The sequence below is a fragment of the Macrosteles quadrilineatus genome, unplaced genomic scaffold, assembly GCF_028750875.1.
Source record: "Macrosteles quadrilineatus isolate MER2022 unplaced genomic scaffold, UCM_ALF_1.0 Scaffold_1__1_contigs__length_201487025, whole genome shotgun sequence".
Taxonomy (NCBI): Eukaryota; Metazoa; Arthropoda; class Insecta; order Hemiptera; family Cicadellidae; genus Macrosteles; species Macrosteles quadrilineatus.
In genome coordinates, this window is record NW_026542594.1 from 107,763,502 (window position 1) to 107,789,008 (window position 25,507).

General features: G+C 34.8%; 2 protein-coding genes across 7 annotated transcripts in view; both read right to left on the bottom strand.

Moving 5' to 3' along the window:
* LOC128982846 (uncharacterized) overlaps positions 1-19,177 on the bottom strand; it is a 122,901-nt gene extending 103,724 nt beyond the window's left edge. The window contains exons 1-2 of one of the 6 annotated variants that reach the window (XM_054401922.1): positions 19,093-19,177; positions 1,791-1,830 (exon numbers count right to left, since the gene is read on the bottom strand). In XM_054401922.1, the coding sequence (XP_054257897.1) occupies positions 1,791-1,796 (6 nt within the window). In that variant the 5' untranslated portion in view covers positions 1,797-1,830; positions 19,093-19,177. Of the gene's footprint in view, positions 1-1,790; positions 1,831-2,259; positions 2,352-2,525; positions 2,739-19,092 lie in introns of those variants that run through there. The other 5 variants (XM_054401896.1, XM_054401905.1, XM_054401913.1 and 2 more) reach the window with 5 other exon arrangements.
* Positions 19,178-21,962: 2,785 nt separating this feature from the next.
* LOC128983590 (uncharacterized) lies at positions 21,963-22,968 on the bottom strand. Its single transcript, XM_054402924.1, has one exon. It carries the CDS (start codon positions 22,898-22,900, stop codon positions 21,998-22,000), a length of 903 nt encoding a protein of 300 aa, XP_054258899.1. The 5' UTR covers positions 22,901-22,968; the 3' UTR covers positions 21,963-21,997.
* Between the last annotated feature and the right edge of the window lie 2,539 nt (positions 22,969-25,507).

Below are 25,507 nucleotides of genomic sequence, written 5' to 3' on the forward strand. Positions count from 1 at the left end.
CTACTCATGAATATTCTGGACTGTACACGAAAATTTACAACACATCTACTTTAAATAAAAATATCTTCTTGGATCCTAGCTTGACACTTGGTACTATAAATTTGGAATCCATATTTAAATGAGAAATGATGAAATAATGCACTTGGAGCGGTAAGAGAGAAAGAGAGATTAAAATATTTAATATGAACTAAACCAAAAGGTAAGCACTGTGTACTGTGAGAGAGGTGAGTCTAAACTGAACTGACTAGTACGAAGTGCTGTAGTGAACTTTGGACAGTGGATGACAGCTCTGGATATCAGCTGTTGTATCCTTTCAATAACTGAACTAAAAACTTAACTTGAATGTTAATACTACTTGATTAATTGTTTATATTTGACTGTATATAGTTCATATGTTATTAAATAAATATTTTATTAAATGTCCTTAGTTGAATTACTAAATATTTAACATTATGGAAATATTTTAGTAAAAATGTAATCAGACAAGTTGAAATTCGCTTAGTCTGCAGGTTTGCTGCGGCGGGGGTATTTTGTTAATAAAATAGGCCTGGTTTAAATATTTTTACTTTCTCCCCCTATACCATAGTATATGGAGAAAGTATTGTTTTCGTCAAAATTTTCGAGTTTGAGTTTTGAGTGGATATATTCGTTTTGGGTCCCCCTGGACCCAAAAAAGTGGTTTTCAAAGTGATGTCTGTGTGTGTGTGTGTGTGTGTGTGTCTGTGTGTCTGGATGTGTACAGAGCTAGGGACTACACCTGTGGTCCGATTTCGATGAAATTTGGTATGTAGGTCCATGGTATCTCCAGGCTTTTTTTTCATTTTTTTGAAATTTTGATTTTTAATGGGGATTTTCCCATAAAAAAACCGGAAAAATCGAATTTTCTCAAAAATGACCCGAACGATTTTGATAAAAATTTAGTATGTTGTAGCCCTTTAAATTCTGAACAAAATGGTACAAATTCCATTTCTCTAAAAATTACGGTTCAAAAGTTATGGTAAATTATGTTATTTTCCCATAAAAACCCCGTAAAATAACGAAAATAGGATTTTAGAAAAAAAATCCGGTTTTAATTTAACATAGTATGTTATGGTCCTTAAAGTTTTGATAGTTTTTTTATTTAAAAAAAAATATTTTTTTATGGAAATTTTCCCATAAAACCCCATAAAATAACAGAAAAATAGGATTTTCCCAAAAACGGCCTAAACGATTTTGATAAACATTTGGTATGTTATAGTCCTTTATACCTATTCTAAAGAAAATGGTACAAATCCCATTTCTGTAAAAATTACGGTTCAAAAGATATTGTAAATTATGTTATTTTCCCATAAAAAACCCCATAAAATAACGGAAAAATCGGATTTTCACAAAACTGGCCCAAAACGATTTTGATAAAAATTTTGTATGTAGTCCTTTAAATTCTTAACAAGATTATACTAATCCCAATTCCGTATATTTACTCTCACCGCTTACACAATATGATAAAGGTGGTTGACAAACTGGAGAAAGTATGTGTCAGAATGCTGATACCGTTTATTTACTTAATTGTTACCAAATTTTACATACGTTTAGAATACATGTGGATATACCTTCGTTGCAAGTTTCAAGTAAATATCTAGCCTAAATCTTAATAAGTGGTTATTTTGCCAAATGCATTGAATTTGTTGTAATATCCCATCATAAAATTAATTGTTATAACGTTTTTAACACCAATAAAGTTAAATAAGTTACCTAAAATTAGGCTAGGCTACTAACTAATGTAGATTATCAAGTCCAAACATAAAACTTACCGTCATTGTTGAACATTAGCATCAAGATGTAGGCTAGCGTCTGGAATTTTAAGAAAATTAAAATACAAATATTTCCCACGAGCTACAAAGAGCACCTCAGCCCTTAACGGTCTGGGAAATAAGAAAAATGCAATAGCCTAGATAAAAATATATCGCTGTAGGCCTACACCAAATAAAAGGTAAAACGTTATCTTTTCCACTGAGCAGGTTACTGTCAGCATTTAGGACTATTGGCGGGTACAGTTTCTTAACTGGGCTATGCTAATATTGATTGAAACTATCGAATTGAAAATATTGATTAATAATCGATATTTATATTTATTATCAAATTAAACTATCTTAACCTAACCTAACCAACCAAACTTGCTGATGGTGAAAAAATCGCATGAAGGTTTACTAATCGAATCTATAGTTTCAATCGATATTAGCATAGCCCAGTTAAGAAACTGTACCCCTATTGGCACTTAACCATTATTTAATTCGCACCGAAACTATTTTCAACTCCTTTATAAGTTACTTAAGTTAATATAAGGCCAAATTTACTATTGTAGTCGTTATTTGACTACAGTATCTATAGGCCTACTCCCTATCCCTTCCCCTATAGGCCTAACCACAGATAATATGACCCCTAAAAGACCGTATAATATATAATATGTATAAACCGTGTGTATAATGTATACCCCTAGTAGGGGTTATATTATCTGTGGCCCATCATCAATCACTAGACAATCAGACTTCGGTACTTCTGCTCTGCAGTGCTTCTGGGCTCTGGCCTGGTTTTGGTCTTGGTCTCTCGCTCTCGCTCACTATAATATACTAGCAGACTAGCTAGCACCATAGATAAAACATACTAGCACTTAGCACTACACTAGTTAGTTAGTCATTAACTGTCTTCACTCAGTCAGTTAGTAGTCAAGTAGTCAAGTCACTGACTGACTGACTGTCACACTCTGACTCTGCTGACTGACTAGTCTGAGTCTGACTGCCCAGTGTTGCCACCACGTTGTTGCGATTTTACCCTAAAGGCGGGCTAAAATTACCCTAAATTACCCTAAATCTACTTTGAGTTACCCTAAAAATTACCCTAAATGTTAATATTTACGTTTAATGCTATAAAACATTGTTAAAATCATATAAATCCTACATAAGATGGTTAATTATACTAAATGAAGTTCCAATATCAATCAATTTACGTTAAATTATACTCGATTCTAAAAAACTACCCGAAAGAAGATTAACAAAATGTTGATATTGATCGATCAGCTCTGTCGACTATCGTATAAAAAATATCGAATCAAGAACTATCGTATTTTTTTACTGTATCGACCCATTACTACTGTTTTTGGACAATCATATCTTAAAAATACAGCACGGTACCATCAAAGCTTTAATCTATACATAGTAGTAATTTCTTGACACAATTTGTAAAATAATCCAGTTTAATTCAATTCAGCCACATAATTAAATATCAAACCTAGTAATGAATAATATTTCATATTTTATTAGGCCTATAACGTGTTATAGAATAAATACCTTCTAAAACAGATAATTCCAAACTATTGATAAGATAGATTAGGATAACTTATTATGAAAAATTCATCATAGCAATCGATTTAAACCGATATGAATCGAATATGATGGTTTGACCATAGTATGTAGTGAACGTTTTTTGCCAAATTTTGAAGTTTTTTTTCATTTTTTAGTAAAATTTCCATTGTTATGCTAACTTTTAGTTTTACCCTAAAATTACCCTAAATCTACCATTACCCTAAACTTTACCCTAAGACCAGTAAATTACCCTAAAAAAGGGTAATTACCCTAAAAGTGGCAACACTGTGACTGCCTGACAGCCTGACTGACTGGCCCAGTGGCCCACTCATTGCAGACGACCATAATCTATTTATCGTTTATCTAAGTGCAGACGACATATAATTTATTTTGGGATTTGAGTTTCCATAGAATTAAACAACTGCAGATGTTAAGGCGCAAAAGTGAAAACCAATTGTAGGGCATTGATTATGTAACATTGTAATGGATTTAAATGTAATGGGTTTCCCGTTGGAATAAATAAATAAATCATGGTCTCCTTTTAAAGACTAGTGTACGTTTTTTAAGACAAAATAACACAGAAATACTCACATTTGAGACGTAAAAAACTAATTTTGGGACTATAAAATTGTTTGAATAACTATTACGGCTTTATTTGAACAACGTCTTAAAATGTGGAAAATAATGCCATCAATTTTAAATAAATCTGTATTTATAAAAGAGGAAGTTTGTATATATGAGTATATGTATATATATATATATATATATATATTTCAACGTTATGAACTCCGAAACCGCTCGACAGATTGTAATGGAAGTTTCAGGCATTATTAGGCATTATTCAAGGATGGTTTGTGTGAATTATCAATTATTTAACATGGGGACACGCCACTATGTGCGTATTTTAACCCAAATATGAGTGTAGGATGAGTGGAACGATCTTGTAGTCTTGTTAGTGACTAAGGCCGACATGTTCCTTAGACACAACTGATATAATTAATAGCCCATACAGCATTAATAGCAACTAAGGGACCTACATAGTTTATTGTGGAATCCGAACCACATGTTTCCTCGTAATTAACGAATTGGTCTAATTATTTGGATAGTACTAATGCGGATAGTCGTAGTACTCACTAGCGCGGACGTTAATCCACACCAGGGGGAGCCTCGCATCCACATTGCATCCCTATAAATATCCACAATTCGTGACCTCCTAAATAAATGTTTTTTATCGCAACTAAATGGTGGAAAGCTGGTTAGAACCTTGTGAGAGGTGTATTTTTCCAAAAGTCCCCATTTCTATCCCTTCAGCTTCCCCCCCCCACCCACCTCAAAACCTAGAAATTGCATTGTTTCACTTAACTGATCATAGGTAGAGTCAGATGTAAGCTAGAGTGTTGCAATTTGTGTTTTTTTATTTCTAGTTAATTTACTTACAACTTTTATATTTACAATATTTTTCTAAAACTAGTACTTAGGGAGATATAAAATTTAAACTTCGTTAAAAGCTTTATTTCAGAGTACACAATTTTGTTTTTCTTAATAGACTTTTTTAAATATAAATAATTTAGAAATATGCTTCAAACAAAAGTTTTAGTACGTTTTTAAGGTGTACAAACATGATATTGGTTAGTAATCTAGGTTAGCGGGTTAAGTGCTGGGTGTCGGCAAAAAGAGCGCGTGCGCGCTAGTTGAACACCTCTGCGCTGCGTCGTCGCATCTATGCCCTGTCAATGAACGCACAAAACTGCCTTTTTTCGTAGCTAAATATAGCTGAAATCGTGGAAAGCTGGATTTGTTGTATGTGATAGAACCACTCAAGACGTGTATTTTCGAAAAGTTGCCTATTCTCCGCCTTAAACCTTCCCCCGCCCTCTCCAAACCTGGAAATCGTAGACGTTAACTTTATTGGATGTAATTCAAGTTCTACGTATGCCATCGTATTTAAATTTGATTGTATTATTTATAATTCGTTTATGTACAACCTTTGTACTAAAGTTATCTTCTAAAAACTATTTTCAAAGAGATATAAACGAGCTGAACAAACTGATGTAGTGTGGGGCGTCAGCAAAGAGAGCGCATGCAGGCTTCTTTACAGCAACCGCACAGCCCCGCCCGCTTATTGTCCAACGCAAACCAATAAATAACTATTATGCTGACTCATTATTAAGATAACATAAAAACAACAAATATTAGAGAACAGAACTTTACCAAGATTCACAGTTCACAGTCTCTAACAATGATTTGTAATACAGTACTGCCAATTTACGAAAAAAAACACAGCCTGATGGACACATCTATACAATATGTTAAGAAATAATATTTGCATAATCTGCCTGTATCAAGTAAATAGGCTTGCCTGCATGTATAGGGACAGGAATATAGTTTTTTAATTTTTATTTAATCATGATAACTTTTGGATATACGCCTTATTGCACTAATTTAATTAAACATAAATAAAAGAAAGTACGACTGTTAGACTTAAAAAATAAATTCACACTCATGTTTTACTCACGAGACTGTAAATATACATAACAAAAGTAGATAAGTCTTAATAGATTTCGATTGGAAACTCCAATCATCGTCAGACCCAATTGGGTCATCATTGAAAAAGAATTATCCAATGACATAAATAATTAAAGAATATTATTACTTCATCTGTGAAACAAATTCAAACCAACAATAAATTTAAGAAATGTACAAAATGTTTAAGTTTTATCTTCTTCGTTTTTTTTTTTCATTTTACTGTTTGGATCTTTACTGACCGCAAGGCGCAGTATAAATCTTGAGGAACAAAGCTGGTTCTATTGGTGGTGAATAAAGATAATAACTTAAGCAAGAGCAAAAATAAGTATGTTTAAAGAGATTTTTAAAGTATTAGGCCTAGTGTTGTATAACTCAATCTATCCAACTTTCGTTGGCCAAAGATGCAAAAATCAAATATTACAAGTATAACAAGTAAGCAGGGTAGAGAATAAATTTACCTAAGCCTGGCAATAAAAAATAGTGGGGTACTAATTAATTGTTGGGTTCATCTAAATAATAATTGTTTTGGCAGTTCACGGTGTAGCTTTTAAACAGATTGTTATGGTAGTAAAGTGCAAAGTAAAAAGTCTTAGGATTTATACAAAAGAGTCTAACAACCGGTTTAAAACTCATGGCAGAGCAGATAGCTAACCCGTGTTAGCGGGAAGGTTGAAGAGAAGGACAGGACGTAGTAGTTTGTATCAAAGGATTAGTGTGGGTCGCCGAAAACTTTTTACTAACCGCGAAGCACTTCATTTAGTCACGGTTTAGCTTGGAAACAGATTGTTTTGTTATTAATTACAAAGTAGGAAGTCTTTTAGGATGTCTTTTAGGACAACATTTCTGGGACTTTTCATTGACGCTAATCTGAGCTGGGACGATCATACAAAACATGTTGTTAACAAAATGTCAACAGGTTTGTCTGCCTTGAGACAAGATAAATGGCTAAATTTTGTAAATTATAAACATTAAACACTGTTTATTATTCTTTAATTCATTTTCACCTGTCCTACGGAATAAGCATTTACGGAGCAACAACTCAGACAAATTTAGATAAAATCTTGCGGAAACAAAAAAATGCTTTAAGAATTATGTTTAAGTTAAAAATGGGTAAATCTGTTAAACCTTTATTTATTTCTACAAAAATCGTAACGGTTTATGCTCTTTACATTTTAGAGACTGTAATGTATGTGAAACAACTAAAAAATCACAATTTGTAAACAATGTTCATCCGTAGGCCTACAACACTAGATTAAATAGACCGATAGAACCACACAATTTAGAGTTTTTCAAAAAGAAAACTAAATATATGGAAACAAAATTTTTGTTTCATTTACGAAGGTCATTTATTGGTGAACAAAACTTAAGTAAATGCAAGAATAACTTAAAGGAATATTTGGTAAAATTAACCCCATACTCTCTAACCTATTTTTTCGAAAACCAGAGAGTTTAGAGTAATTATTTATGAGTAACAAATCAAATAAATTGATGAGAAAATGAATTGAATATCTTACTATGAGCCCTACGGTAATAGCTTATTCCCTATACAGGATATCCGCTAAAAACAATAGGAACAACAAATTTATTTAATCTAATATTTAACAACATTTTCCAATCTTATGAGAAGTCATAATTTAAGACCAGTGAATTATACGTATTTAAGAAAAGGTTGTATTTGAGAACTTGTGATTTAATAGTAATGAGAAAATCAAATTTTAGCTTAGCTCTATAAGGAAGGGGTTTTTTAAATATACAATAATTAAATGCCAAAAGACCCCTTTCTAAAATGAAACTAAATCTTTCTCAATATTCTACATTACTTTCTCAAATACAATTTACTAGTCTCAACTAATGAACTACACTTTTTTATTAAACTCAGCTGAATAATCAAATCTACATTCTATATTTTCTCAAATACAAAAGTACTGTGAGTGATGATTTACAAATACAATTAATAATCTATATATATATAAGGCAAAGCCCTCACTGACTCACTCACTCACTCACTCACTCACTCACTCACTCATCACTAATTCTCTTACTTCCCATTTACCTAGGAGGCTGAAATTTGGTACACTGATTCTTTAGGCATTAAAAAGGAAAACTAAGCTGTTTTTATTCTGATCGGACTCTCGGGCTCCGCCCCAGTGGCTCTGGAGTTTCCCATGTTAACCTTATGAGTACAGTACTCATATTTAAATAGAATTAATGAATCTTAACAGCTGTTTCAATTAAACAAGTTGGTTCTGTTCTATGATGTTCAATAGCATTAAAGTTACAAGGATTGCCAACAGGGTGCAGCACTATTATTTCTTTTACATTTATGACAACAGCTAATTTGCAACCAAAAGGTGAGTGAGCGTAGCGAACGAACTTCAACTAGGACGCGATTGAGCCATGCGAACGAGCTCACTTATAAAGTTAAACGGGGCAAAGCCCGCGGTTACAGCTAGTCAGTTTATAAACAACAAACGAGATTTAACTTTTTGTCGGCCGTTCATCGTCATGGTATACATCACCAGTGCAACCTGGGAACAATTTAAAACATCATGAAACCCATATACATGGTCCCACAAAAATATAAATCTTAATATATAAATCTTCTTAAATATATAAAAGGCAAAGCCCTCACTGACTGACTGACTCACTCACTCACTCACTCATCACCATTTACCTAGGAGGCTGAAATTCGGTACACCGATTCTTTGGGCATTAAATAGAAAAACTAAGTAGTTTTTATTCTGATCGGGCTTTCGGACTCCGCCCCAGTGGCTCTGGAGTTTCCCATGTTAACCTTATGATTTTTCATATTTAAAAGGAATTTCTTAACAGCTGTTTCAATTAAACAAGTTGGTTCTGTTCTATGATGTGCAATAGCATTAAAGTTACAAGGATTACCAACAGGGTGCAGCACTATTATTTTTTTTTTATTTATGACTACAGCCAATTTGCAACCAAAAGGTGAGTGAGCGTAGCGAACGAACTTCAACCAAGACGTGATTGAGCCATGCGAACGAGCTCACTTGTGAAGTTAAACGGGGCAAAGCCCGCGGGTACAGCTAGTTTCTTAAATAAATGTACGTCAATCACCTGCAAACAAAAATTAACATTAACCAGATATAATGGCGGGAAACTACAAGGGAAAACCATCTAATATACATTGATGGAGAAAACTCATACCGCCAACATTTTGTGAACAGCCCTGTACACACCGGAGCGATACTTTATCGCTGGAGTGGAGCGATACTATTCCTAGAATTTTATTTGCGATACTTGGGCAATAATATCGCAGCGGAAACAGGTGCTTCCACACCAGAGCGGGAAAGGGACGCGCGGGAAAGCCAGTACACCTCAGAGGAGCGTAGGGTGCGGTGGTTGTGTTGTGAGACTCTCTAATTGTAAAAGTATTGTGTTATTGTTACACTACTGTACATGTTGCTCGAATTCGAGCAATTGCAAAGTATTACAGGAGGTATTTCAAAACGAATAACAGTCATGAGTTTAAAAGAGTCAACTCAAAGGTTACCGGTGTGTAACTCATGGAGATACTCACGATGTACACAACAGTAATCAACATTTCCTGTAAATATTGTATCATATTTCATAACCTGGTATTGCTTTTAAATGTTTTCTACAAATATTTCCTGACTTATAGCACAGAAAACGTACTACTATAACCGTTGACGGCCGTTGAAATTGAGCTGAACTCAATTTCATGATCCGTTTTTCAATTTCATATTTTGATTTTGAAATATTGACATTTTTAACAAAAAAATTGCAAAATTTCATAAATAAAACTAAATAACAAAAAATGCATTGCAGCATTGAGTTTAGCTTAAAAAAGTAATTCGAAATGATTGGTCACAACACCCCCTTCATATTTAAAATAGCTTATCACATTTTAAAATGGCGGATCCAAGATGGCGGCCGAAAAAATACATTCGTCATAACCAAGTGAAAATAGGTAGACAATGACTGGTAGTGTATACTTATCTTTCTCTAGCACTATTTTGAGATTATGGTCTTAGTTTGTAAATTCACAATGTTAAAATGGTCTAAAAATAAAGTTTTAAAAAGCCCTCATAACTTTATAAGGGATCAAGATTTTTAAAAACGGTTTGTGGCATTGAAATCAGGGTAAAAATCTTGTTCGAAATAACCCCACCTTTACTTTGAAACAAATATTTTAAATCCAATATGGCGGATCCAAGATGGCGGCCGGAAATGACCACCTTGTCAAAATGAAGTACCTACTACCCAACAATGTTTGAAAGTGGTCTGGGATTGATATTTGAAAAAATGTAGAAAAAGTGGGGGGGGACAATTAAAACTCACCCTGTATATTAAAAACAACTGTGATGTTTTACTTTATAATAAGGACGTGCACGATTATGCCACAAGGAATTGTAATAATTAGAATAGATCAGTGCCTTATGCCACCACTCTAAGCTAGCTTTAAATATACCGCTACCAAATTGTACAACAAGCTACCAGTTAAGTTAAAAAGTTACCATTAAATGTTTTTAAAGTAGCCATCCAGAGTATTCTACTAAAAAACTGGTTTTATGGCTCAAGTCATTGAAAAGGCTCAAAACGATTCAATAACAATCTTATCAAAAGTCAATTATGAAAACAATGAATTGCCGGTTAACTTAAATGTTGTACAACAGAAAAGTTTTCAAAAACCTAAAAACAGTACCAATCTGAAACAATGTTACCGTTGTGGAGAGTTACATGAATACATATCTGAATGCAAACACAAAAATACAACATGTAACATCTGTAAAAAAATAGAGCATCCAGCAAAGATTTGTTTTAGGAATCCTAATGCACCTATCAAATTGCAAAGACAAAATAAGACTACACTAGTGTACATATTGCTCGAATTCGAGCAATTGCAAAGTATTAAAGGAGTTATTTCAAAACGAATATCATATTCACAATGAGTTTAAAAGAGTCAACTCAAAGATTACCTGTGTGTAACTCAGACCATGTTTATCTTCGTTATTGATAAACCTAAAGCATTCCAGCCGGTTTTCTCCTTCTCAAAATGCCTCGCTGTACAGGCAACACAGGTCATTGATAGAGGGCCAATTGAGAACGAAAAGTCGTTTTGGGGTAGTGTTAGGGCGCGTTTGTAACCTAATAGTTGAGATTGTCTAGGGTCAGGTGCTGACTGTGATGAGTTAAGTCTATTACGCGCCACTGTTCTGTAGCTGCGGTCGTTATCACGATTACGCCTCCTGTCTATGTTTCGTTGTCGTCGCGTTGGAGGCATTTAAAAGAAAAAAACAACAAATAAACAAATTATAGCTACACAAAACAACGATAAACGCACAAATTTAAGTTACAATCATGCTAACACGATCCTTCATAGCGACACAAAACAACGATAAATACATAAATTTAAGATACAACCATACTTAACACGATCCATCTTGGGGGTTATGTTTACACAAACTCAAATCCTACTAATATTATAAATGAGAAAGTTTGGATGTATGGATGTATGGATGTATGTTTGTGACAAGTGAACGCGAAAAATACTGGTCGGATTGGGCTGAAATTTGGCATGATGATAGCTCACATTCCCGATTAACATATAGGCATATATTCTTATTTCAAAAATCCTTTCGGGCTCCGCCCCAGTGGCTCTGGAGTTTCCCATGATAACCTTATGAGAAATGGAATTATTGAATCTTAACAGCTGTTTCAATTAAACAAGTTGGTTCTGTTCTATGATGTTCAATAGCATTAAAGTTACAAGGATTACCAACAGGGTGCAGCACTATTATTTCTTTTACATTTATGACAACAGCTAATTTGCAACCAAAAGGTGAGTGAGCGTAGCGAACGAACTTCAACCTGGAGGCGAGTTAGCGTAGCGAACGAGCTAACCTGAAGGCAAGTGAGCGCAGCGAACGAGCTCCAACCTAAAGGTGAGTGAGCGTAGCGAACAAACTTCAACCAGGACGTGATTGAGCCATGCGAACGAGATAGGCTAATCTTGAAAATTAAGAAGTTAAACGGGGCAAAGCCCGCGGGTTACAGCTAGTAGTAAATAAATGTACTCAATGCGTTTCATTGAATTGAAAAATAAATAACAGCAATTAAATTATACAGCTGATCAAATGTAAACAATTATGTTCTCCATAAGGATAACATGGGAACTTTCAAAGCCACTGGGGCAGAGCCCAAGGGACGTTTTCAAAAATGTAAGGCCAGTTTGCAAATCTACGCGACACGCTCTTTCCAATGAGACGTCAATGGATAAAATCGGTTAAGAAATGGTGGAGGAGTTCAACCGACAAAGTTTCATGTAGCGTATTAATTATATAGATTTAACACTACTTCAAGAAATGTTAAACAAATAACAGACTCGTTCGAAGATCAAAGTAAATATTTCTACAACAAAATATGAACAATTCTGTTATAAGGAAACTAATGTTATTGACATTGTTCTATGAATACCTCAGAAGATAAATTTAGGAAAATTATGTTAAACATAAAAATAAATGGGAAACCTATTCCGTTTGAACTAGATACAGGCGCAGGGGTATTGGATGTCAAAAAGTAACTTTTTCAAGTTTTTTCCCAAACACATAGCTTTAATGAATCCAGACATAATCTTAAAATATTTCAATAATACCCCCGCCCCAGCAAACCTGTAGACTAAGCGAATTTCCATCAACCTGATTCGATTTACACTAAAATGCCTCCATAAAAATATCACATTTATTTCCTATTTAAATAGAATTAGTTGTTTCCAGTTAATAATGTTAACTACATTTCAATGTCATTTTAATTATTTAAATTCAATTTACCAAATAATAAATCAAAAGTCAATACTCAATACTGTTTTAATAGGTCCGCGGAATTGGCTAACTCTGGAACTCGCTAACCCCATGTTAAACGCCCTATCTTCAAATTTAACTCGCTAACTTGTTCGGTTTCGGAATTGGCTAACTCCGGTACCCACTAACCCGCTCTAGAGCCGGGTTAGCGAATTCCGTCCTCGTACGGAAGTCGCTAACTCGGTCCCTCGGCGGAACTCGCTAACTCGATCCCAATCAGAAGCCTCGCGCGCCGTCCAATGGGAGCCAAGCACGAAGATTTTTTGGCCAGTGTTGCCGAAAGTGTAGTACCTATGATCGTATCGGTACCATAATGTCGTATCCTACGAATAATTAGGAGTAAGAGCAACGTAGTTGATAAAATAAATATATTTAGAAGTATGTTTAATATTATTCTTATGATTATTAGGGTGGAAAATGCATTATAGTCTTACCATAGACTAACCAACACAAGTAAACTTTACATCTCATTGTAGACTTTGAAGCTCGTATTTCGTGTCTAGTCAATGTCCGGTGACACTGATCGCTATTGTTTTTTAATCATAGAAAAAAGGACCTTATGAAAAATAATCTTGATGTTGGTTGTTCACCTTGTGTTTGCTTGAAACTCGTCCGATTTAAATAAATAAAAGCTTAATGAAAGCCGGTATTTCTCTTAAGGTTCTTGACCAAAATACCCATATAGGATTAGATCATTATAACTGGTGAAATACATCTTAAATTGAAGTAAGAATTCGAAAATGAATTAAAATATTGTTTTTGGCCGAGTAATACAGTAGGTAAATATATGCCGATGCTTGATGGCAAATCTGTGTGTGCGTACCTTCAATTTGAGACCTCAATCATAAAAATCGGTCTGGAGCCAAACGAACTCGGAAAAGAAAAACCAAAATTGTTAAATATATAAGGTTGGGATGCAAAAAGATATTACTGTACATTTAATTTGGATCATTTACATGTAATGAAACATCTTTTTTCGTAGTCCGCCATTTTTTATTTTATTCGAATAAATATCATTTTGTGAACTTAATACAATGTTATTAATTGTAATGTTGTATATTTTTACGGCGATATCTTGAGAAATATTAATCAGCGGTGAAAAGTAATGGCATATTTGGATTCAGGAGGTAAAAAACTAAAAAAGTTAGACGTACAAATTTAAAAAAATTAATAAATAACTTTTAATAAATAACTACCTCAAACTGATTTGATATTTGATATATTAATTTAATCAATACTCAATACGTTAATATATTGCAGGTCCTCTGCGGAACTTTAAGTAAACCTAAGATGGTGTAGGTTTATCCGTTGACACGAATGTATAAAAATAACAACACCTCAAGTTTCATCAATAAGTTTTTATTCGATAAATGTCATTAGCACACTAAGTTACACAGCCTAAGTAAGTAAATTTTCAAGTCGAAGCTTGCTTTTGATTAGGATCTTAGATGCTAACTTAAAGTATTCCAGCAGACTATCTGACATCTTTGTTTCAGATTAATTCTGACCAAGTAAGTTTAGTCAAGGCCTAAATAGATTGGGTTTCAAATTTATCTATCGACTGATTTGTTAACAACTCAATTGATTAGGCCTAGATAGCCTTTAAAAGGCTTTGAGCGATAATTCGATACTGTCAATTTGAATGGGTGTGGGACGTAAACTTAAGTGCAGCCGTGTAACCAACTAAGTTACTGACTGGATGTTATTGAAATGAAATCGTTAGGCCCTATACCTATCACTTAAAATTTATGGGTGTTTTTGTCAAAGTGTCATATCTTCACTTATATAAATGTCCCACAGTTAAACTTGGACTTAAGGCCTAACTTACTTGAGCTTAACAAGTTACTTAACATATTAAATTAACATAATTTACATCGATAAATTATGTTCACTTAATTACTCTCAAGATTAATTACTCAAATGGCGTTTGAAACCATAAAGGATTATGGCCATAGCCGAATGAAGTGAGATCAAAACTAACATCCACTTCACTTAATTAATCAAACTGTTTATTACAAAACAAACCTTACTACAAGTAGGCTTCCTAACCTAACCTTTTTTTTTAAAGGTTTTATTAACCGATCAGCATTTTATTGCTATACAGGTTAGGTATAATATAAGAAAGACAAAAATAACATTATTAATTACATTAACATGGATAGAGGTCAGCTTAGCCCCTCAGGCACTTATTGTCACTGTTTTAGCGGGTCGGACTGTAAAGGCACTGTCCACCAATGAAACACAAATCAATGAAAACAAAAAAAAATGGTTATAATAAAACATCTTGAGGCAATCTGGGTTTTAGTTGGAGTCTCTGGATTTCAGAAGGTTGGCCTGTGTTATAAAATCCAATGCTGCTGGTTAATGGAAGTTTTGTAAACAATTTTGATGTAACTTTCTTGATAAAATCTTCTATAGGTTTTATTCCCAGTTCTAAATGAATTTGACGGGTTCGAAAATACCAGGGACATTTTAGAATTATCCTTAAAACTTTATTTTGAAATGTTTGCAGTTTGCGAATTGAGCTTGGTGAAGCAGTTCCCCATACTGGGCAGGCGTATAACAATAGTGGACGTAGAAGTGTTTTGTATAAAAGGGTTCCATTCTTCATAGACATACATGATTTTTTGTTGATTAAAGGAAACAATTTTGATAATCTGCCATAAGCCAAATTTAATTTTTTATTAATATGAAATTTCCAATTTAACTTTCGGTCGAAGTACACACCTAAATATTTTATTGCTTGGTCAGGAGGGTTCCATGCAATTTGTTCACCTAGAATTTCTAAATTTGGAGGATCTAACGGTTTTCGGAGGGTAAAAATCTTCGCTTCACTCTTCATCGGATTTATGGCTATTCTCCATTTTGTGAACCAATTCACCAAATCGTTTAAGGAAATTTGAATGTTATTGGCCACAACTTCGATGTCATGGTGTGTAGAGTAGAGTAGGGTGTCATCAGCAAACACGGCTGTTTGGACATGGTTTGACAATGGCAAATCAGATGTGTAAATGTTATATAATAGAGGTGAAAGAATTGCTCCCTGTGGGACTCCGGCTTGAATTGGTCTGGCAGTTGATAGGGAGCCATCAATATTAACTGAAAACGTTCTATCTTCAAGGAAGCTTTCAATAATTCTCTGTAGGTATGAAGGGACTCCGAACTTTCTTAGTTTATACAACAAACCATCGTGCCAAACACGGTCAAAGGCCTGACTTACATCAAGAAAAACTGCAGCAGTATGACATTTTCTTTCAAATCCTTTAATGATGTCTTCAGAAACTCTTAAAAGTTGATGTGTCGTGGAATGTTGGGAGCGAAAACCAAACTGATGAGGAGGTATTAGGGAAGCACTATCTACGTAGGAGTCTAGGCGTTGCTTAATGATTTTTTCAAACAATTTAGACAAGGTGGGGAGGAGGCTAATCGGGCGATAACTATTTACTTGTGATGCAGGTTTTCCAGGTTTGTGGATGACAATTATGAGAGAATGTTTCCACATTCGCGGGAAGTATGATTTTGTGAGACAGGCATTGAACAGAGAAGCAAGGAAAGCAAGTCCTTTTCGTGGTAGATTATGTAAAATAATGTTAGGTATTCCGTCGTGTCCAGGAGTTTTCTTGATCCTTAGAGACTTGATGAAGTTAGAGATTTCAGATGGAGAAGTATATTTAATTGGCCGTTCCACCGTGATAAGTGGGCAGGAATTAACTGTGGCAACATGAGCTGAAAATTCAGGGTCTTGAAATTCATCATTCGGACGAAATGAACGCTGATAGTAATCGGCTAAAACATTAGCTTTGTCCGTTTTGCTTTCATATACCTGACCATTGTTTATTAAACTGGGTATTGGGGTGCGTTCTTTCAATATTCGTTTAGTTGCGAGCCATAAGGAGTTGTTGTCATCAGAGGACAGATTTGATACATATTTGTTATAAGATTCGTATCTTAATCGGTCTAATTCCCATTTGACTCGTCTAATGAGCTGATTATATCTTCTGCGAAAAGAAGGAGTTCTGTAGCGTTGCCATAATCTTCTATGTCTATTCTTCAAATTAATAAGGGACAGGATGTATCGAGGAATCGAGGAAAACGATTTGTTATTTCTAAACTGACAAACCGTTGCTTGTTCTACTGAGAGACGAATGGAAGTGACAAACAAATCGATAGCCTCATCTATTTGGGTTTTATCTTTTAGTTGGCGAGGAAGGAGAAAATTTTCATGAAAGCATTCTTTAAACTTTTCCCAGTCGATTACTCCTTTAATAAGTTTTTCGTTTGGAAGTTATATTTCAGGTGGTTCGTCAAATGAAAGAATGACTGGTAGATGATCGGAATCAAGGTCAATTAGTGGTGTCATCATGACACCACTAATTGACCTTGATTCCGATCATCTACCAGTCATTCTTTCATTTGACGAACCACCTGAAATAGAACTTCCAAACGAAAAACTTATTAAAGGAGTAATCGACTGGGGTCATGTGTGTTGGGCGAGGCATATTTCTAAACAATCCAATGTCTAAAATGTCTGGCCTGACATTGTGGTTAAATGAGTAATGAGTAGGTTCATTTGGGGCAACAATTGATACTCCGTAGGCAGTAGCAGCGGTTAAGAGTAGTCTTCCATTTGGATTTGTCTTCAGGCATCCCCAAGCTTCATGCTTACAGTTTAGATCGCCTAGTAAAATAGTAGGAGTATTATCTGGAAAGAGGTTTTCAATGTACGTTTTTGAAAACTTGTACCGTGGAGCATGATAAGCAGAATATAAAATAATATCATCGTTGTTTATTCTTATTTTTATGGCTGTAATTTCTAGGTTATTCATGTGGTAGATACAATGAGTGATGAGCAATGTTTCTTTTAACCGCAATGGCAACTCCGAGAGACGCTCTTGGCGCATCCCTGTCTGATCTGTAAACGAGATAACCTGGAATTTTAAATGTTTCCGTTGATATCAGATGGTTTTCTGTGATACAAGCAATGTCAATTTTATTTTGAGCTAGAAAAACAATAAATGAAGAACGCTTTTCCTTTAAACCATTCGCATTCCAATTAAGTATTTTTAAGTTATTCACTGGGTGTAAATTATAATCCATTCTGGAAAATAGATGTTACTAACTGAGAGATAAACGATTTAATTTGAGGGAGGTAAGGTTTAACTAGAGATAATAGTGATTTTAAAATAGGGTGAAGAGAGTCGTGTTCTGAGTTTTCAGGTTCAGGATGGGAAGTTTGTGTTTCAGTACGTTTATGTTTCGATCCGTTTGTAACATTGGCATAAGTTTTGTGTGGGGTAGCAAAGTTTTCGCTTTGAGAACTTGCTGGAGGATTGCGGTTTTTGGTTGACAAAGCAGGAAAATGAGTACTACTTGAGTTGTATTGAACTAGATTATGGCTGACTTCCGTTTGATTGGTTGTTGGTTGATTTCTTTTGCTGATTGCTCGTGTCTTAAGGCTGAGGTAGTAAGGGCAACCACGATAATTAGCTGTATGCGACTCATTACAGTTAACACACTGGACTGGATCGTCTCTCTTTTTAGGACAATCTGAAAATAAATGGTTTCCTGTACATTTAACACAACGGGGATCAAGTTTGCAATAGTTTTTAGTGTGTCCATAGCGTTGACAGCGAATACACTGAGGGATGGCTTTAGACTTTCGCTTTAGTTCAATCTGAATTTTTGAATGGAAAATAAATTCAAGGCCAAAAATGTCATTGCCAGAGTCGGAGTCCTCGAGCTCGATGGCACAAAGAGGTATTGGATATTTATTTTTGTTGTATAGTCTAGTAACTTTAAGAACTGGCAGATTCATTCGTTTAAGTTCTGTGTGAATTTCTTCGTCAGAAAGGGAGATTGGGACGTTCCGCATTATGACAGAGAGACGTTTGTTTTCAGGAGAACAAAAAGAGTGATATTGTACTTTTAAATTGTCAAAATGTGCTGTTAGTGCACGGAAGTCATCGGAAGAAGACACATTTATTTTGATGGTACCTACTACCTTTGTTCACGGTAAAATAATTTTGCGTTAAGACTTTGTCAAGATCTGCGATCAAAGCTTGATAATTGTTCGAGTCATGAAGAAAAATGGGTGGAATGCGAGATTTATCAGAAGAGTTAGGAGATTCGTCATTGTCGGTAGTGGATGCTAAAGGACTAAACCTGTTTTGTATTACTGTTTTGTATCTTCGTAGTGTGTTGGAAGTTGGAAGATGGTGATTTAGCTTTCTTATTGGATACTAGTTGAAATTCACTTGATTCACCTTCTTGGTTGTTTTCTAGTTCCATTGTGCTAACTTCTAATTGGTGTGATGAATTTGGGAGGAAAATTTTGTTTGGTGGTGCCGATGAGTCGTCTAAAATATGATGCTTACCATTGTTGACTGTAGAGATATTTTGACTTGTTGATGCGTAGCTATGGTCTTCACGATAGGTTAGAATTGGAGGTTTCAAGACAGGGTTCGTCCCGTTCATTTAATGTGTTAACTTATATGAAATTTATTGAAAGTCCGAAACAAACACACAAAAAGTAACTAAAAATAGAAAAGAAACACTTCAAAAGAAAATCAAAATTATTTTAAAAAGTAAAAATAGGGAGAGCAAAAAACAATAACAACCGTTATTAACCGTCTAACCTAACCTAACTCAACTATTCAACAGTCAACAAATCAAGTAGAAAAAATGACGTCACACGCCAGTAGCATACGATTTTGTTTACGACTGCTCTCGCCGCTCGCGAGTCGCGAGAAACGGTGACGTCATCATCTTCATCGCGAGAGGCTCCCTTCAGCCGCTCCACAGCTGTGGGCTTCTTATGGAATGGGCACACGGGAGGGACTAAGGCTAAAGGTGTAGTGACGTCATATCTCTAGTGGCTAATTAATGTCTTCTCTTGAGGCGACACGATTACCGTAACGAAACGATGTGATTTCAGCGGCGTTTGTAGAATAGTTGATAGCGTTTCGGATTGATGTTCAGGAGGTCACGGGTTCGAATCCCGCTGGCAGCACTAACTTTTTGTCAACACATTTTTCATATCAGCAAGTTTGGTTGGTTAGGTTAGGTTATGACAGTTTAATTTTATAATACTAAATTTTAAAATTAATTTTATAATTATTTAAAAATTATAAGTAATCATTAATTCGATTTTTATCTTATATAGTTTTTATATTATCAGCAAGTCTGGTTGGTTAGGTTATGTTATGACAGTTTAATTTTAAAAATTAATAATTTATTTTATAATTTTAAAACAATATTTTATAATTAGAAAGTTAATTTTATAACTAAAAAAAATAATTAAATTTTTTCAACTTAGCAGTTCTAGCGGCGAACGCTGACACTACAAGATATGTTAGCCTTAGTCCCTCCCGTGTGCCCCACCGGGCTTCTTATTAGCTGAGGGAACGCCATTACCGTAACAATACGGGTTATAAACATCGGCCTCGGTGGTCTAGAGGTTAGCGTGCCGGGTTGCTGTGCTGAAAGTCCCGGGTTCGAATCCCGCTGGTAGCATTTACTTATTGTCTACAATTTTTTCGTTATCAGCAAGTTTGGTTGGTTTGGTTCGGTTATGACAGTTTAATTTTATTCTCAAGTAATTATACAATTTTAATTGAGCAATTTCTAGTTTTATTTAATATTCATAATTATTTTTCTTTAGTAAACTTTTTTATATTATTTAATTATCAGCAAGTTTGGTTAGTTCGGTTAGGTTATGATAGTTTAATTTTATAATTAAAAAATTATAAAATAGAATTTGAAGCATTTATAATTTTATTTTATGAACAGAACTATTTTTGCGACTAGTAAACCTTTATTGCCAAAGCGCTCTCTACTACAGCCGCTGTCCACAGTGGCGGATCTAGAACTATCCTAAGGGGGGGGCTAACCGGGGGGTCTGGGGGGTATGGAATACCCCCCAGCAAGAAGGGGGGTTCGGGGGTCCTCCCCCGAAAAAATTTTTGAAATTTAAGTGTCCAAAATGGCAGTTTTAGACTAATTCTTTGTCCAAAGTTTAGTAAAAAAAATATTAAAATCGACATCAACTTTTATTGAGAATAGAATTTTTGCCAAACTAGTAAACTTTTGTATTACTATTATTGTCATGATTATTTAATGGAATAATTTTATAACGTGAATGCAAATGCAAACACTAACCTTAAAATTCTTGTTCGTTTTTGAATCACTGTTGATTACTAGATTTTGCACAGCCATTGATTATTGCCTTTGTTTTCTCTTAAAATACTACAGTCGTGGGTATCGGCATCGCTTTGAACTAAAATAATGTAGATGTATTAAAGAAGCGAGCAAACCATATGTTTGTATTTTTAAGCATCATTTTGACAGTTTAGTTGTCTGCTCGATTTGTATTCAGCGTTGAATGTTCGTTCGTGGTGATGTTCCTCCATTACAGTGAGCTGAAACCCTACTACACTGCACCGATTTGAGACACCTAAAAAGCTCATTTCGGCATTACAGGCTTTCAAACAACACAAAAGTCATAAAAGTTTATCCAGTTTCAGTAGCTTAGCCATAATCTTCTTAACAAAGATTGCCTCATATTTTTTAAAATATAGCCTTTAGATAAATTGCTCCCCCAATTAACACAAACACATACACACATTTGTTACGTTCGTTAAATAGTTAAATTTAACATTAAACTTATTCAAATATAAACACTGTGATCAGTAATCGGTGCTATGAATACAAAATGAAAGACTTAAACTGAAAATCGGTTTTATTAAACATCAGATACATAGAAATAGTTTACTTAATCCTCTTCCCAATTTTCCAGGCTCATGCGTCTGTTCTTAGATCTGCTGAAGAGGTTTATAATTTCATCTACTGGCACCTCCCTTTCTTTTGATATGTTTGCTATCGCCAGCCCGTTCAAACGTACTTCTCCCATTGTACTTCTCAAGTAGCTCTTCAACCTGAACACAAACAAAACCAATAGACATTCATTAGAGTAGGAAAAATAATAGACCATTCGGTCCGTTCATCCTGCATTCCTCTTTTACAAACTACAACAAAAGTAATTTTGATTAATTTTATTTTACAAACAAGGAAAATAAACCAATTCCAATATATTTTATGTTTATATTACGGAACTGATATTAGATAATATTTCTCTTGGAAATGTTGAACATTCAATATATTACAGGTTTTGAAAGCTTAAAAATATGTGAAATAAAAATCAAATCAAAGTATAATTTCATTGGATTAATTATTTTGAAAACCAAACAGTATTTAAGTGAATCACCATTTTTAATTATATAGTTACCTCTTTAAAGTTGAAAATGAGCGTTCAGCTGTGGCGGTTGTAACCGGGATCGTCCCCAAGACTTGAAGGAGGGTGCTGATCATTGGGAAAAAAGAATAGTCCAGTTCTTTGATTGCGTCAATCACTGTGTCGGGGGGGTTGCATGCATTTCTCCACTTATTCCTCCACATCTTTATTTCTGCTGTCAGCAAGCTAAAACTCCCTATCTGGTCCGTAAAAATTTGGTATTTTTCAGCAGCTGAAACAATTGTATCGTCTGTAAACCTCTCAAGGTTTGCCGGAATAAGGCCTTCGAGAGGAAGGACCCCACAAAAATCTCTGTTGAACCTCTTATCAATCTCGGATATGAAATGGTCCACGAGAGGTAGGAATATTGTTCTTCTGAAGTATTCTTCGGCACTTTCAGATGGAGTGTTGCTTCGATTCTGTTGTCGTCTGCAGGTTCTCGGCGTTGAAATGTCAAACCCAAGTTCATCGGCAAGTTGAACAGCGTTTTCATACAGGCTATTAAACTCGAGATCAGCTTCTCGTCGAATGTTTCTAAAGTTCTCCAAAATGTCTGTTACACTTACTAAAGCTGATGAGAGGTCTTGCTTGGGGCTTTGCAGGCGTTGGCTTAGCCTTAGAGTAAGTCCAAGGCAGTACACCGCTACTTCGAGACCAACGATGAATTCGCTTTTTTTAATTGCACAAGACAGCATATATGCTTTCGATGATATTTCAGGCGTTTTACTGTCACTCAAGGTTTCTAGGACTGTCACAACAGGAATAATCAGTTCTTTAAAGGTAATGAGGCTCTCATGCCTCTCAACCCACCTCGTCGGACACAGTGCCTTTAGTCTTTGCTTTTTTGAATCTGTAAAATTAGTCTTCCCTATCTCATCAATTAGAGCATTCATTCGATTAGCAGAGGCTGACAAAAATGTTGACACAGTTCCAACAGTTCCAATGGCATTCCTTATTTCTGGAATGTCACAACATTTTGTGATACACAGGTTCAAGGAGTGGCTGAAACAGTGTGTGTAAATGGCTAGTGGTTGTTGTTGTGAAATTAATGCTTGCACGCCATGTAAATGTCCTGCCATATTTGCCCCACCATCATAGCCTTGGCCACACAGGTAATCGTAAGACAAGCCAAGCTTTGACATTTCTTGGTCTATAGTTGACTTTATTGACACACTTGTAGTCGATTTTAGCTCTACAAAACCAAGGAACTCTTCTTTTACCTTACGGTCTTCCATGTCGATATAACGGACACAAAACGTAAGCTGTTCTTTTCTACTGGCATCGGTGGTTTCGTCACATAAAATCGAAAAATACTTGGCCTTTTGTACACTTTCTACTATTTTGGATTGTAAATGTTTTCCAATACACTCTATAATCTCATTTTGAATGGTTTTGCTTATGAGTGTACTGTTTTTCCTACACGTAGAAAGATGCGACTTTAGGTCTTCGTCACCTGCATCAATCCGAAATGACAGGAGGCTTTTGAATACGCCATATCTTCCTTGAAGAGCCATTTCTCGTTCATCTTCTGAGAGTTTTCCGTCATCTCTGTGGCCTCTGAGGGGTAGGTTGTTTTGGGCACAAAAGAGGATTGTCTTCACTATGGGTTTCAGCCTTCGTCGGTTTTGCTCAATAATGTTGGCTTTTTTCTTGTCCATCATATGACCGACATGTTTGGTAGGTAAGCCAGCAGTTTCGGACGACTCTTTGAAATTTAGAGCTTTCTCTTTTGCAAACTGATGATACTTAGTAGATTCGTGGCATTTGATCTCTTCTGTTGCCTTCTTAAATTTATTTAACGGCACTTTCACAAATGTTTTAAGAACCTGAAACAAAACGTGAACTTTACTTGTTTTTATAAAAAAATATGTTGCATTATTTTTTTACGTCTTAAACAGTCAAATTACTTGACCGTTTTCAAGTCGAGGACAAAAAATAATTCCTATGCCTTTAATTTTTTTTTTCAAAACGAGAATCTTAAGGGTGTCAACAATATTAAATTAGTGTTCTATATTTTACAAAACCACTTAATTTTATTATTTAGGCCTAGTAAAAAATTAACTTCAGCAGCTCTTTCATTATAGAAGTTACAGTAACAAACAGATTTAATACAATTATAGATTTAATTAATTTGATTTAATACAATTATTTGTATTAAACATTACCGTACTTATAATTTTTTTTTTACGTAAACATGAAATTATTGCCCAAGTTAATGCTTTTTATTTATACGAATAATTTAATAAATGTCCCGTTTCGGCCTTGTATTTCGAAACACTTGCAAAACTTTTAAACTAAAAAATGTTAACGAAAAGAATACTTTATCAAGTATAGAGACATGGCTTACCTGACTTCCTATTCCCGCTTCAGCAGGAGCAAAAAGAACACAAATTTTGCAAAATCCTCCAGGTAAGCATTCACTGTATGCAAGCCAGTCGTGTTGGTCTAACCATTCTCTTCTGAATTTTCGAGTTTGCTTGCCTTCAACTTTAGTTGGAAAATTATATTTAACTGGAGGTACCCAAGTCTGAGTCAAAAATTGTAGCTTTTCGTTGTCATCTAGAATTTTCCCAACAGCCAGACCAATATCATTTGATTTATATGTTCCACCACAAGTGGTTGATATACCAGGTGGACCCTAAAATAAAATACATTTTGTTATGGCCACTGTTAGTTACCGATGATGGTAGAGTCACATACCCATATTGGCCACACCTTACCCGCTAGTTTAAGCCATCAAATAAAACTGATACTTCAACAGTCACCATAAAAAAATGTTCCTTGTGAAATTGGGGCATAGGTTAGGTAATCTATGTGTAATCAAATTTTAAACAGGAAAATGGACGAACTTGGAGGCCTAGGTATAAATCCCAAAGAAACATTTCTAAGGTAAATTATTTTTTTATCACGAGGATATAAACACAACAGAAATTACGAAAACATTTTGTTAAAATCAATAAATAATAAGTTGGGTTTTATAACTTAATGCAAGACGTAAAACAACGATGTAATAGTAGATCTAAACGCGTCCCGTCGATGAATTCATCTCCATTCATACTTGGCTTAAAATACCTACTTTGTATCGTCACCATTTAATAAGAAAGTATTAAAGAATTGTTTATGTTGGTAGGCCCCGGCCCGAGGCTGGGAATTAAATTTTCCTTTTATGAACGCAAGTTCTGAGCGATTCGTGTCCTGTAAGAATTATTAAATTTTCATATATCAGACATAGGCTATTTCTAAAAATAATGCAAAACCTTTTACTTGACGGTATTTGCTGAGAAAATAGTCTCTGAGTGTCTACTCCATCTCCTTACCTCGAGCGTGACGTTACTAAAAAGCATACACTACCGCTTAATGTTAGCCTATACTTACCATATCATGAGAAATCCTCATCTCGCCTCTATTGAAAGTCTCACTTTTATTTGACTCATCATCCAAACGGCGATGCTTCTTGGAGAATTCATTACTTTGATCACTAACTGTAGTATTATCACTGA

Bases quoted from the DNA above. Each gene is read 5' to 3' on its own strand.
- LOC128983590 (XM_054402924.1), bottom strand. From the start codon at position 22,900: ATGAATGCTCTAATTGATGAGATAGGGAAGACTAATTTTACAGATTCA.